At 51.6% G+C, this 13,838-nt stretch overlaps 1 protein-coding gene across 1 annotated transcript; it reads right to left on the minus strand.

The window, feature by feature from the left end:
* Window positions 1-101: 101 nt before the first annotated feature.
* Pmm1 (phosphomannomutase 1) lies at window positions 102-9,750 on the minus strand. The gene is made up of 8 exons (XM_052748432.1): window positions 9,584-9,750; window positions 6,333-6,450; window positions 4,996-5,072; window positions 4,806-4,897; window positions 4,397-4,496; window positions 1,734-1,809; window positions 951-1,066; window positions 102-608 (listed from the first exon to the last, which is right to left on the minus strand). Exons 1-8 carry the CDS (start codon window positions 9,668-9,670, stop codon window positions 486-488), a joined length of 789 nt encoding a protein of 262 aa, XP_052604392.1. The 5' UTR covers window positions 9,671-9,750; the 3' UTR covers window positions 102-485.
* Window positions 9,751-13,838: the final 4,088 nt, after the last annotated feature.

Raw genomic sequence — 13,838 nt, forward strand, 5'->3', positions numbered from 1 at the left:
ATCAAAGACTTCCTGGAGCAAGCCCCTGTCCCTATGTTTCCTAGTCTGAAAGTGTGGCCCTAAGAGCATGTGACAGGAACTACCACATCTTCAGACACATCTAACACGCCTTGTCTTGGAACTTTAATATCTGTGACAGTCCTTGGGTAGTGCCCCTTCCCTGTGCCACTCTGCCCCTTGGCAGGCTGTGGCCAGCAGACTCCATAGCATAACTCACATGCTTCCCTCTGGGGTGCAACCTGCGCTGTCCCAAGACCAGCAGCGTCAGAGTCCAGGGCCATCAGTGGAGTGCAGGAATAAGTCTTATCAGGAGCCACCTGGCTGGGGACAGCTGCCACACAGACCCTGGTTCTGTGTGGGTGGGCCTGTGGCGTCCCATATGATGCTACATGCTGGCCCAGAAGGGGAACCCCGGCACCTCATGGTTCCCTCTTCAGGTCTGGCCAGAGCTCTTTGAAGGTCCCAATGCTCAGCTGTGGTCACTGTCACGCCTCGTGGGCTGTCTCTGGGAAGAAAAGTTCTCGGCATCGTTGTACAGTATCCTGAGGGGAGACCACACTATGGCCGACAGTCCGGGGGTCCGCATAGATCTCAAAATCATTCCCACCCTGCATTCAGAGGAAGGACAGAGAAGACATGCTCTCAGGTGGTGCTTACAGGGCAGGATTACAGGTGCTTACAGGGACTGAGACCCAAGAGCCACCCTTCCCATACTGGCTCCTGCAGACCTGCCAGGAATCCCTCCACCCTGGCTTCTCAGACCTGCCCTGACTTGCTGTATAATGTGGAACACGTGTCTAGCCCTCTTTGGGCCTTAGTCTTCTGAACTGTAGAGTGGGAACACTGAGTGTCTTCTGGGAGGCCCCTGAGAGGTCTGTTCTATTGCCCCGGGTCCTGACCTTAGCCTCAGGTGCTTTGGGTTGAGGGGAACTGGGCAGGGCCACACTCACAGGACTGGTCTCATTCCCAAAGAAGTGGATGATGTCAAAGCTGTCCTCATCCAGGCTGTCGAGGCAGTAGCGCTTATCCCAGCCCTCGGGGAAGACATCGAAGCTTATCATGCCTCCTGTGGATGATGTGGGGGTTATGACAAAATCCTGGGCGGGACAGACCAAGGCTGGCAACTTCTCAGGGAAGCTCACAAGGCTTTGTACTATGGAGCCAAGGATGGCCTTGAACTCCCCATCTTCCCGTTGGGTTTATACATGTGTGGTACCATGCCTGGCTCTAAGGCACTTTTTTCATCCAACAACCCTGAGAGCCACCAAGGGCGGACTGGCGAGGCGATCTGCGGGGTCTCATCTAGGCAGCCAAACAGGCAGGAGTGAAGGCGGGCCCACTCAGCCGGCATCCAGGGAGACCCAAGGTGGCAGTAAGCTGGGACACAAGCCACAGTGGGGGTACCTAGGGGACACTGAGCAGCAGGGTGACGCAAATGTCGGTTCTAAGTGACCATGGCATCTGTTCTCCCCTCTGGCTACTGGGGAACAAGCCGAGATGGCAGCTGGGAGACCAGATGTCCCAGGAGCCTCAGGGGAGCAGCTGGTGGCAGGGGTTGAGAAGCGTCAGCTTTGGAAAGATTTGCAGAGCCCTCGACTTCCTGGCCAGTTGGACTGAGCACGGGAAGGGTGGGGACCACGCAACATCGGGTGGTCATTGAACAAGGTGGGCAAAACTGGCACAGGTAAATAGCGTCCCCTGCTGTGCCTGAGCCCGCCACAGCAAAGACATACCTCGGGAGAACCTCAGCCCCTTGCCAGCAAACTCTGTCTTCAGGGCTTCCACAAACTTCTCCCGGATCTTCTCCTTCTGTACAGGAAAGAGTGCATATTGGCTCAGGGGGCCTTCTGTATACCATGCCTGTAACCCCCACCAGCTCCCTGGTTTACTGGTTGAATATGGCCACCACTTTACAGATGGGGAAACAGAAGCCCGGCCTCGACGTCAATGCTGGGGTCTAGATCCAGAAATCAGTGACCCCCGTCACCAGGGGTATGGAGGCGTAAGAAGGTGGAGGGCATGGGGGTAGGGTCAGGTCAGGCAGGACCCACCCTGGGATCTACAGGCTAACTGGGTTCTAGGCCTGGTGACTAGGCTGCTTAGCTTTGTGGCCCTAGGCAAGTTACCTGATCTCTCTGAGCCCATTTCCAGAACTAAATGATAGAGAAGAAATTAGTGGCCACTGTCGGCTTTTTCCTACAGGAAAAGCAGAGCTGAGAGATGTGAGCCCCCTGCTGGCCTTTATTTGCCTTCCTAGCTGGTGGTGCGTCCCGGGGAGAGCACTGTGGGTACCCACGCTCTGAGGAAATGTAGCTCAGAGCCCAGCGTTGGGGGGCTACACTCCTCTCCTTTCGAGGGTCGGCTGGTGGTTTGACAGCCTCATGTACCAAGTCCAGCCCTCAAATGTCCAGCTTCATGACTCTAAGCTGCTTTATCTAAGGAAGGCGTCTTGTCACCCCTCCCTGGAGTCTGAAGGAGATTTAAGCACGCACACGCCATTTGGACTGTGTACAGGCACACAGTTCTCAGAAACATCCACACATCCTAATCTCAGGAGAGAGGAGAAAGAACCAGAGATGAGGGAAGGGGCTAGGGATGCCAGCCATATCCCAGCTTCCCCTACTGCTCCAGGCCAGGTTCATTACCTGTTCTCCATGCCCATCCAGTCAGTAAAGCTAGGACTGGAACCCCGAGGAACAGGGAAGGGGCCATCTGGCTGGGATGTTGTCAATGATCAGTCTTAACTATTCCAACAGGAAAAGCCCCTTATTCCTGTGTCCACTGCCTACTATAGACCTCTATGCACTGTGGGAGTGGCACTGTCGAGCCCAATCTCAGGGAAACATCTGGGACCAGTCAGCCAAATCAAAGCGACACTCTGCAACCAACTCCCTAAGTGACCTGGGATGAGAGTCACTTCTCTGAGCCTTGGTTTCCACATCGATACAGATGGGAATAATTCACCTGTTCATTCATTCCAGAGCATTTCAGGGCAGGTAGGCACAGTGGGACACACCTATGATACCAGCCAACAGGAAGTCACAAGTTGGAGGCCAGCACGGTGACACAGTGAGTCTGAGGCCAGTCTGGGCTGCACACTAAGACGACACTGTTTCAAAAAGAAAATGTTTCTTGGGGCGGGGGTGTTGTGGGTGAGTGATAGGGCACGTGCCTAGCATGTATGAGGCCCTGGGACCCCCATACACTACCCAGGACCACAGGTCTCTGCACAGGACATAGAAGGGGGGGTGGGGCTGAGTGTGATAGGAGTAGTGAGGGTGGAGAAGAGGACAAGCCTGGTCTAGGGTGGTGTGCTCCCGGCAGAAGGCCCAGGGCTGAAGCGGGAAATGGCCATCTCTAGAATAAGCAGAAGCCATGGCTGAAGCAGGAAATGGCCATCTCTAGAATAAGCAGAAGCCATGGCTGCAATGGAGAGCAAGGGAAGAGCAGCTGGCGGAGTCGGAGTGAGAGCATGGATGAGGAGCACGGATGGATGAACTCACGCCACCCCTGAATGCCCGGTAATGTTTAGGGAGGCAGTGTACACGCTGAATGAGGTGGCACACTCTTGTAACCCCAGCATTTGAGAAGCTAAGGGAGATCACAAGTTCAAGATCAACCTGGGCAAATACCAACAAAAAGAAACAAAAGCTGGCCGGGTAGGGGACGGCAGCACACGCCTTTAATCCCAGCCCTCGGGAGGCAGAGCCAGGCAGATCTCTGTGAGTTCGAGGCCAGCCTGAGCTACAGAGTGAGATCCCAGGACAGGCGCCAAAACTACATGGAGAAACCCAGTCTCGAAAACCAAAAAACATAAAACAAAAATCTGGCATTTAAGAGAACTTGGTGTGTTCTGGATGCAAGTGAAAACAGGACAATTGGAGACAGAAGGCTGAAAGGGTGAGCTGGAGGAGAGCAGACAGATGCCTCGGGCTGTGAGAGGTGCCTGAGACGCTGTCCAGCCGGCACTGGGGAGCCACAGAAGGCTTGTCACTGGGGAGATACAGGCAGATGTGTTTTAAAGGTTCTTAAAGGCATGCTGGAAGGCAGAGGGGACAGAGGACAAAGGAAGGGACTTGGTGACCTGGAGGAGACAAGCTAGCCTGTGAGGACAAGAAGATGGGAGCCTAGAGTTGTTGGCTCTGGTGTGGGTAGGAATGTGGCAACGATACCGAGGCCATAGTGTGGGTCACTAGGGGCTGGTGGCCACAGGTCACAAGGAAAGGAGACCAGCAGGGACAGAAAGAGGCTGGTGTGCCTGCAGAAATGACACACAGACAGTGCCCAAGTTTGAACTCAAAACTCCTCCTCAAAACCCGTTTTACTGATGAGAAAGCAAAGCCCAGAGTGTTGAGTGACAGGGCCTGTGGGCCTGTAGCTGCTCAGCAAACGGCACCTTGTCCAGCTCAGAGAACTCGATCCTCTCCTCCAGGGTGCAGCTGCGGCCGATGGGGGAGATGTTCAGCATGCCATTCCGGAACTCAATGAAGGTTCCACTGGGGGTGATGAAGAAAAGGCGTGAGAGAGCAAGAAGCCATGGGCAGGAGGGAGAAGAGCTCTGAGTTCAAATCCTGTCCTAGCTAGAACCAGCCTCCTTGGACTTCACAGGGTATCAGAATCTACCCATGCACAAGTTAGGGTCCTGGACCTGGGGGTGTAGCTCATTGTTAGAATGCTTGCCCGGCATGGGCAAGGTTCCTGGGTTCTAACCCCAGTTGCAAAAAAAAGAAAAAAAAAAAATCCAGGGGCTCCATGTGAGGGACTCCCACTCTCTTCCCCCAAGCCCAGCTCAGTGGGGGCCTCACCGCTTCTTGGGCAGCCTGAGCAGAGCCATGTAGCTGAGACAGAAGTTGATCAGGTCCTGCAGTAGCTCCTCCCCCAGATGGTTCTGGATCGTCTGTGTAAGCAACACAAGGCTCGCACTGTGGCACACACAAGACAGAAGGGACCAGCTTGGGAAAGCGGGGAGCCCCGGCTAAGGCCTGTGCCACTGACCTGCTTGGAGAGTAGTCGTCCATGCTTGTACTGCACTGTCCCGTTCTCGGCAAACACATAATCAAACTTCTCAATGACTTGGGACCCATGGAGAAGTCGGAGAGAAAGAAAGAGCATGAGACAAGGACCCTCACGTGGAGACACTGTCACCCCAGAGCAAGCCCTGGGGACGATGCCCGTGCTTGGTTTGGCAGGCTTCACCCACTTTTCTACCCTAAACCGGCTTTTCTGGCATCCTTTCCTTCTGAACCTTCGTCTTCTACGCCAGCCAGTCACTCCTCTAGGCCATTGCTCAGGTCCTTTGCTCAGGTAGGACCCTCAGCCTGAACCCGCCCCTAGTGTCTCCTCCACTCATCCTCCAAGATCCAGCTCCCTCTTCTGGAAGACTTCCCAGAAATGCCCAGGAGAGGGCGCCATTTCCACCCTGCTCCCTCAGCCCTCCCCCATGAAGACTTCATTCTCCTTCCTAAAGTCTCCCTCTCTGTTGCCCACGGGATTGCACAGCAGTTTCCAGCTCTGAGTGCTAAAGAAGCAGTTGGGAGTCTGGGAGCCTGGCTAGGATGCTCTGCAGCATCCGGGTGGTAGATGATCACGGGGCTATGGGGTGTGGTAGAAAGGGAGGCATGGACAGATGGCATAGAGAGTTTGGACTTGCTAGAGAACAAATGAGGAGGGACAAGGGGAAAAAGATGGATCTCCAAGTTACTTCAGTTTTCACTATCACAAACAAGATAATCAGCTGGGTGTGTTGGCACATGCCTTTGATCTGAGCACTCCAGGCAGAGGCAATCAGATCTCTGTGAGTTTAAGGCCAGCCTGGTCTACAAAGCAAGTTCCAGGACAGTCAGGGCTGTTACACCCTGTCTGGAAAAACTCAAAACCAAAACCAAACAAACAATAAAAATAAAAACAAAGCTGGGCGGTGGTGGTGTACACCTTTAATCCCAGCACTCAAGAGGCAGAAGCAGGCCAATCTCTGTGAGTTCCAGGACAGACAGCCAGGGCTGTTTCACAGAGAAACCCTGTATCGAAAAACAAAAAAGATTAAGAAGCAATAAATAAATAAATGGAAACCAGACTCATCAGGGAGCAAGGAGAATGTGTATCACCTAAGGGCAGGACGGCTGCCCACTCTGCTTCTAGCTGTCTCTCCAGAAGCTAGCACACTGGCTACTAACAGGTACTCACGAAATGTCTGTTAAGGGTGGAGCCCCCTGGCTGCTCCTTCCTCACCTCTTCTGCCCCACAGAAGCAGGGACAGGTACCCACATCTCCCGGCTCCATGCTCCTTCCACTCCACCCCAACCCCAAATGGAAAAGGGGTCGCCCAGGCCTACCTTCATCCCCATCACCCAGCTGCTCAGCGATCTTTGAGTAGTCAGAACCACCCACCACGCCAATCTGCACCCTACTCCGGAGCTTCTGCAGGAAGGCTGATACCTCAGGGTCAATTTTCTGTTGGGGGACAGGAAGGACAAAAGGACTCTGGTTATCGAAAGTCCAGGACCTCAAACCAGGCGGTGGTGGTGCATGCCTTTAATCCCAGCACTCAGGAGGCAGAGGCAGGCAAACTCTCTTGAGTTTGAGGCCAGCTTGGTCTACATAGCAAGTTCCAAGCCAGTCGGAGCTACACAGAGAGGCCCTGTCTCAAAACAACAACAACAACAACAACAACAACAACAACAACAACAACGTCGTCTGGGACCTCTACTTGGCTCTTAGGGCTCAGAATCAGGGAGCCCACCTTCCATGTGACTCTGAGCACCCCTAGTTAAAAAGCCAGAACTATAAAATGCAGAACTGCTTGAGCACTAACATAATTCCACAGGTGACCTCAAGGGAAGTGTTGCAACTGAAACAGAAACACACTACAAATACTGCACAGAGCACTCAGGAGGCAGAAGCAGGTGGATCTCTGTGAGTTCGAGGCCAGCTCGGTCTACAGAGTTGCAGGACAGGCTCCAAAGCTACACAGAGAAACTTTGTCTCGAAAACAACAAGACAAAAATATTGCACAGAATAGGGCTGGGATGTATCCTTATGGTAGATCACTTGTCTAAAATGCATGTGGGCTTGGGTTTGAAAAGAAAGGTATGTAAACTAAACAAAACACATATATAACATCCAATGAGTGGGCCTGGTGAGTGGAGGATCCTGCCTTGAGGCCCTAACGACCTGAGTTCAATCCCAGAGCTCCACGCCCTCAATGAGGCACATGTGTGTCCTGTTACACACATGCACACAAAATATACAAATAAAACGTAAAACAAACAAAATGCTACAATAGGCTGTCCTCAGAGTAGAACATGGTAAAGCCAGATGTGATGACACACACTTGTAATTCCAACACAGAAGATTAGTTCAAAGAGTGTTTGCTTTGTCTTTACGATAGTGAAGCTGTCTCTAGGCTGTTTATCAGTTATATATAAACACAAATGAGCAGGGTGCCTTTAACCCCAGCACTCGGGAGGCAGAGGCAGGACTAAACAGAGAAACCCTGTCTTGAAACACTAAAAAAAAAAAAAAAAAGAAAAGAAAAAGAACCCCCCCAAACCCAAAAAAACACAAATGAACTTTGTGTTTACAAGTGGGTCCTACTGCCATGATAACTCATGCATATGCTCAGAATCTGAAAAATATCCAAAACCACAACATTTCTGGTTGCAAATCTTTGAAATAAAAGATTCTTCACCTGCACAAGGCAGGAACCCCAGAAGTTCCCCCTGCTAAGCTCTGGCTCAGGTAACTGAGCAAAAGGCTCTGCCTTTCTTTGCCTCATTTCCCTTTTATAACATGTCTGCCACAGCAGGAGCCCCTTTAAGGGGATCACAGTTACCACTGGGTGAAAGAATCGTTTAAAGTGTATACAGATTCTTCACTCAGGAAATCCGAACAACTGAGTCAGAATTCAAACTTCCATATATTCAGATTATCAAAGACCATCGCTGGAGACAATGGTAGGGGTATCAGGAACTCCCAAGTGCCATCCGTCCGTCCGTGAAAGTATGTTGGTACAATTGTTTTGGAAGGCAATTAGGCGGGACCCACTGAAACTTAAAATGTCCATAACCTGTCAAACAGCATGTCAATTCTCTTGCCGAAGGCACATACAGCAGTTCCTTGGGGTTTATAATAGAGAAAAGCGCAAACAACTCCCATGCTTATCGGCCGGACAATGACACACGCTTCCTCGGAAATATTACCAGGCAGGGGTACATAAGATAAGGCCAGATCTGTGCTTCCAGCAAGCAAGGCCCTAAAACTTGCTGTTAACTGTCTGAAGCAAGGTGTAGGTAGTCACAAGCAGGGTAATGCCGAGTCAGTAACCGCCTCACAAAATAACATCTAATATTTCCTGTGGGCAGAGAGATCCAGATAAAAGCACCAGGGGAGCCATACTACCCAGACAATATTACCTAGGGGCGGGGGCGGGTGGGGGGGGGGCTGGCCCTAGGATACTGGTGAGGTCAAAGTGGTCTTTAGCCTTTAATGTTTGCATTCTTTACAAAAATAATGCACTTGCGAACACACATATAATTAAAAATTAACGGCCAAGCAGTAAACAAATTGGCAGGAAGTTTTTGTCCAGGCCTTGCCAAGTCAGGGCAGCACAGGGTCAGGAGAGGCGTGCCTAGGGCAGGACCACCCTCTGTCCAATCAACCCTGGCATCTTCATTCCTGATCCATCCCTGCTGGAAAGAAAGGTGGCTGATTCCTCCTGCAGATGGGAAGGGCTATCGGGAGGCTAAGACTTGGGTTCCCACCAGCTTCTGCTCTGGAAGCATTTTCAGGTCATCCCCGTTGTCCCCCTAAGAGAAAGCGGACTACTTGAAGGATGGGCAGGAACGACCCAGGGTGAGTCAAAGGGAGAAAAATTTAGGATGAGCGAAGATCGGAGGTTGAACCATTAAAGCACAGATAGAAAACACACTCCCACTCTCACTGTGACTCAGTGACCCTCTTGTAACCAGAGTAGCCCTGGGGCCTCTCACTCCACATGGGTGGGCCAAAACGACACCACCAACAAAAGACAAAACTCATCAGAAAAGCAGCTCTCCCTCCCACCTGAGGCGGAAGGTAAAACCCTTAAGAGGCTTAAACTAAACCCCGGCTTCGGCCTGTGGACGCCAGGGTGGAACGGTTCGAAGACCTTTCTTGCCCTCACTAGAGGGCGACCGTGGGCTTGGAAGCGCACCGAGCTCCGCCTGAACACGGCGTTCTTCTGCTGGCTAGAGGACTGACGAGTTGTGCATCCTAGGGCTGAAATAGGGTGGGAGCATCCCAGAGCCCAGCCTGGGCCTGTGGAAGCCTTGGGCCCGGGACACAGACGCTCCTCCCAGGACTGGATCCGATCTCTGCGCTCCCGGGAAGAACCGGGCGGGGGGCGCCCACCCGCGGAGCGCTGTGGCCGGGAAGGCCCGGAGGGCCTGGCTCCCATCTCCTCGGTGACAGGAGCCGGTACCACTGCGTTCCACATTCCACACCGGGTGGCGTGGGTGCCCGGGATCACGTGGCTGCCCGCTCCACGCCGGATCACGGATGTCCGCGTGACACCCGGCGGGAGCCGCCAAACCTCGGGGCCCCTTACCTGGCGAGCTGGCGTGAGGGTCCCGTCCACGTCAAACAGGCAGAGGATGCGCTCTTTCCTGCGGGCGCCCTCGACGGCGACAGCCATGGCTGCAACTCGGCGCGCCAAGCGCTGTCGCCGCAGCGGCCGCCGGGGTCGCGCGCGCGGCAGAGGTCGGGCGGGGCCGGGGCGGGGCCGGGGCGGGGCCAGCTGTGCGGCACGGGGAGGAGCAGCGGGCCCCGGTCCTCCCTCGAGGGAGCCGGGCCTGCGCCGCCGAGAGCGGACTCCAGGCACCTAGGATGGGGGGCGTGGCGATGGGCGGAGTCAGAGCGCTCTCCGCGCGGACCGAGACAGGAACCGGCGGGAAACGGGGTGGAACCGGAAGGCAGTGGCGGGCCAGGATTGGACTTTAGCTGGTTGGGGCTGGTTGCAAGGGCGCTCCCTACGGGGGTGGGGAGGCGAGGGCGAGGCTCAGAGCCCAGCGGCTCGCGGTTCCCAAGGTTTATGGGGCAAAGGGATTGCCCTGTAAGTCCCGAGCTTGAAGAGCTCTCGGGGAGGTGCGGGGGGGGGGGGGGGGGGGGGGGGGGGGGACCTGGTGCCCTGGCTCACCTGTAATCCAGCACTTGGGAGGCAGAGACCGCGTGCGCCGCCACTGCCAGCGGTTATTCTTAGTTATATTTTTGTTTATGTATGTACTGTGTGTGGGCACATGAATGAAACAGCACATGTGTGTGTGTGGGGGGTGTCAGAGGGCAATTTACAAAAGCCGCTTCTCTTCCTCCACCGTGTAGATCCCATAAATTGAACTCGGAGCGTTAGGTTTCGCACAGGTGCCTTTACCATTGAGCCATGTCAGTGGATGAGGCTCGCTAATTGCGCTTGATACAGGCTTGAGCATGAGGGTTAAGAAAAAGAGAGGAGCCAGGCGGTGGTGGTGCACGACTTTAATCCCAGCACTTGCGAGGCAGAGGCAGGAGGATCTCTAGTGTGAGTTCGAGGCCAGCCTGGTCTACAGAGCGAGTTCCAGGACAGCCAGGGCTACCCAGATAAACCCTGTTTCGAAAACAACAACAACAAAACCCAAAATCAACAAAAGAAGAAAGAAAAAGTAGAGAGGAGCTCAGAAGACAGTAACACACACCCAAGAGGTCTCAAAGAAGGGTCACAGAAAGGAAGACCTAACGCAGTGCCTGTCACGAGGGAGAGTCACAGTTGCTTGTCTTAGCGTGAGCCATATCTGTACCATCTTGATGACTCTCAGATTGGTCTCAAAGTTGTTAAACGCTCTTTCTCTTCTCTCTCTTTTTTTTTTTTTTTTTTTTTTTTTTTTTTTTTTTTTTTGGTTTTTCGAGACAGGGTTTCTCTGTGTAGCTTTGCGCCTTTCCTGGGACTCACTTGGTAGCCCAGGCTGGCCTCGAACTCACAGAGATCCGCCTGGCTCTGCCTCCCGAGTGCTGGGATTAAAGGCGTGCGCCACCACCGCCCGGCTTCTTCTCTCTCTTTTGATGAGAGAGAGAGAGGTAAGGAACCAGAGAGAGAAGGCTCAGTGGCTAAGAGCACTTGCTGCTCTTAGAGAGGACCCGGGTTCAGTTCCCAGTCCCCAGACGGTAGTTCACAACCCTCTGTAATTCCAATTCAGCCAATCTACCGCCCTCTTCTGGCCTCCTCAGACCAGACACTCACAGACGTGCATTTGTGCAGGCAAAGCACAATAAAAATAAATAAAAATAAAATACACATAAAATAAATAAAAATAAAATTTTAAAAGAGAGATATCTCCAGAAGTGCCTCAAGTAGAGTTACAATATAAGGTAAATCCAAAAGGCACAAAAATTGCACAAGGAGTTTAGTGTGTATCCTTTCCTGGTAACTGGGGTCTCTGGTGACTTTCCTAGAAAATTGCAGTATAGCCGGGAAGGAAAAAAAAAAAAAGACGCCTTAAAAGAAGTTGTTGAGGGCTGGAGAGATGGCTCAGAGATTCAAAGCACTGGGTGCTCTTCCAGAGGACCGGAGTTCAATTCCCAGCACCCACATGGCAGCTAACAACTGTCTGTAACAAGTTCCAGTGGATCTAACTCCCTCACACAGACCTACATGCAGGCCAAACACCAATGCACATAAATTTTTTTTTAAAAAGTTGTTGATTTATTACATGAAGAAGTTGTTAGCTGTGTGGAAATTCTTCCCTTTTTACTGGATTCCAACTGGATTCCTAGTGAAGGGTTCCTTTCTTGTCAGGACTTCCTAAGACTCCCTATTCTGCATATTCCCTCCCCTCTAGACTTTGCTCTTTCTTTCTTCCTTCCTTCCTTTCTTCCTTCCTTCCTTTCTTTTTTTGAGATAGGGTCTCTCTATGTAGCCCTAGTTGTCCTGGGACTCATTATGTACACCAAACTACATAGACATCCACCTGCCTCAGCCTTCTAGTGCCTGAATTAAAGGTGTATGCCTCCACGCTGGTTCTCCTCTTTTTTTTTTTTTTTAAAGATTTATTTATTTATTATGTATACAGTATTTTGCCTGCATGCATGCCTGCAGGCCAGAAGAGGGCGCCAGATCTCATTACAGAGGGGTGTGAGTCATCATGTGGTTGCTGGGAATTGAACCCCGGTCCTCTGGAAGAGCAGCCAGTGCTCTTAACCTCTGAGCCATCTCTCCAGCCCCTGGCTCTCCTCTTTTTTTTTTTTTTTTTTTGTGGAGACCATTATACACCAGTTCACTGTGTTGATATCATTCCCACACCTCCTTGTAGCTAGAGTTTTCCTGCCTGGCCCACAGTCAGGGCAAATCTCTCTCACCTGCTAGTCCCACAGCCGCTCAGACCCAACCAAGTAAACACAGAGACTTATATTGATTACAAACTGTATGGCTGTGGCAGGCTTCTTGCTAACTGTTCTTACAGCTTAAATTAATCCATTTCCATAAATCTATACCTTACCACGTGGCTCGTGACTTACCGGCATCTTTACATGCTGTTTCTCATCATGGCGGCTGGCAGTGTCTCTCTGACTCAGCCTTCCACTTCCCAGCTTTATTCTCCTCTTTGCCCCGCCTACACTTCCTGCCTAGCCAATGGCCAATCAGTGTTTTATTTATTGACTAATCAGCAACACATTTGCCATACAGAACATCCCACAGCACCTCCTTCTTTCCCCTCCAACTCTTCTCTTGTCCCACACTCCCTCCTGGATTCATGGCCCTTCTCTTATTCATCTATAATTATAATGTAAATTATTATAAGATCTACTGAGTCCATTTAGTGTCGCTCCTACATGTGTTGAGGGTTGGCTGCTTGGGACCCAATAACCTACCAGGATCTTATTCTTGGAAAAAACGGAGGACAGGGTCTCACTAAGTAGCCCTCACTGGCATGGAACCCACAGAGATATACCTGCCTCTGCCCTCTGGCCTCTGGAGTATCGCCTCTGCCTCTGCGTGGTGAGATTAAAGGTGTGCACCATTATGCCTGGCTTCATTCTGGCCAGAGCCAAGGCCTCCACTTTGTTTCACCTAGGATCCACAGAGCACACCTGGGTGGGCATTTTTACCACTTGGATCGTTCTTGTCTGGGCACCTAGGACCTACTTTGGCAATATGAAACAAAAATTATAGGAGGCCATTGTTTTGACCCAAGTTCCTTCATAGGCCCCTAACAAGACACACTGAAATTTGAAGTGGAAAACTGGAAATAAATTCAGGTTTTCAAAACCTGAGTTTTGGAAAGAAACTGAGAGAAAATTGTAATAGAATCATCTACATTGGATTTTCATGTCAGCAAGCTGAAATCAAGCTTTGTCTGATCTCCAGGAAATGAGTAAGAGAGGTAATAGCTCAGTATCCCAAGTAGGCCAGCTTTAATTGGCACAAATCCTCTATTTTAGTCCTTACACAGAAAAATAGCCTGAAATAACCTGATTTAACCAATCTACTCTTTTACTGTTCTCTCTGTCTCTGCCTTACAAGAAAAGTGTGACAGTTTGAATATGAACGGCCTCAAATAGGCTCATGCATTTGAATGCTTAGACACCAGGGAGCGGAACTGTTTGAGCATTTGAAGCATCAGGGGGCGTGGCCTTATTGGAGGAAGAGTGTCACTCGGGGTGTGTTTTGCGGTTTCAAAAACTCATGCCAGGCTCAGAGTCTGTCTGTCTCTGCTTATGGACCTCTGAAACTGTAAGCAAGCCCAAATTAAATGTTTTCTTTGATATGAGTGGCTGTGGTCATGGCGTCTCTTCATAACAATAGAACGGTGACCAAGACATCTATTGTCATGATG

This window comes from Peromyscus californicus, unplaced genomic scaffold (genome assembly GCF_007827085.1).
Source record: "Peromyscus californicus insignis strain IS unplaced genomic scaffold, ASM782708v3 Scaffold_20__1_contigs__length_68692818, whole genome shotgun sequence".
Taxonomy (NCBI): domain Eukaryota; kingdom Metazoa; phylum Chordata; class Mammalia; order Rodentia; family Cricetidae; genus Peromyscus; species Peromyscus californicus.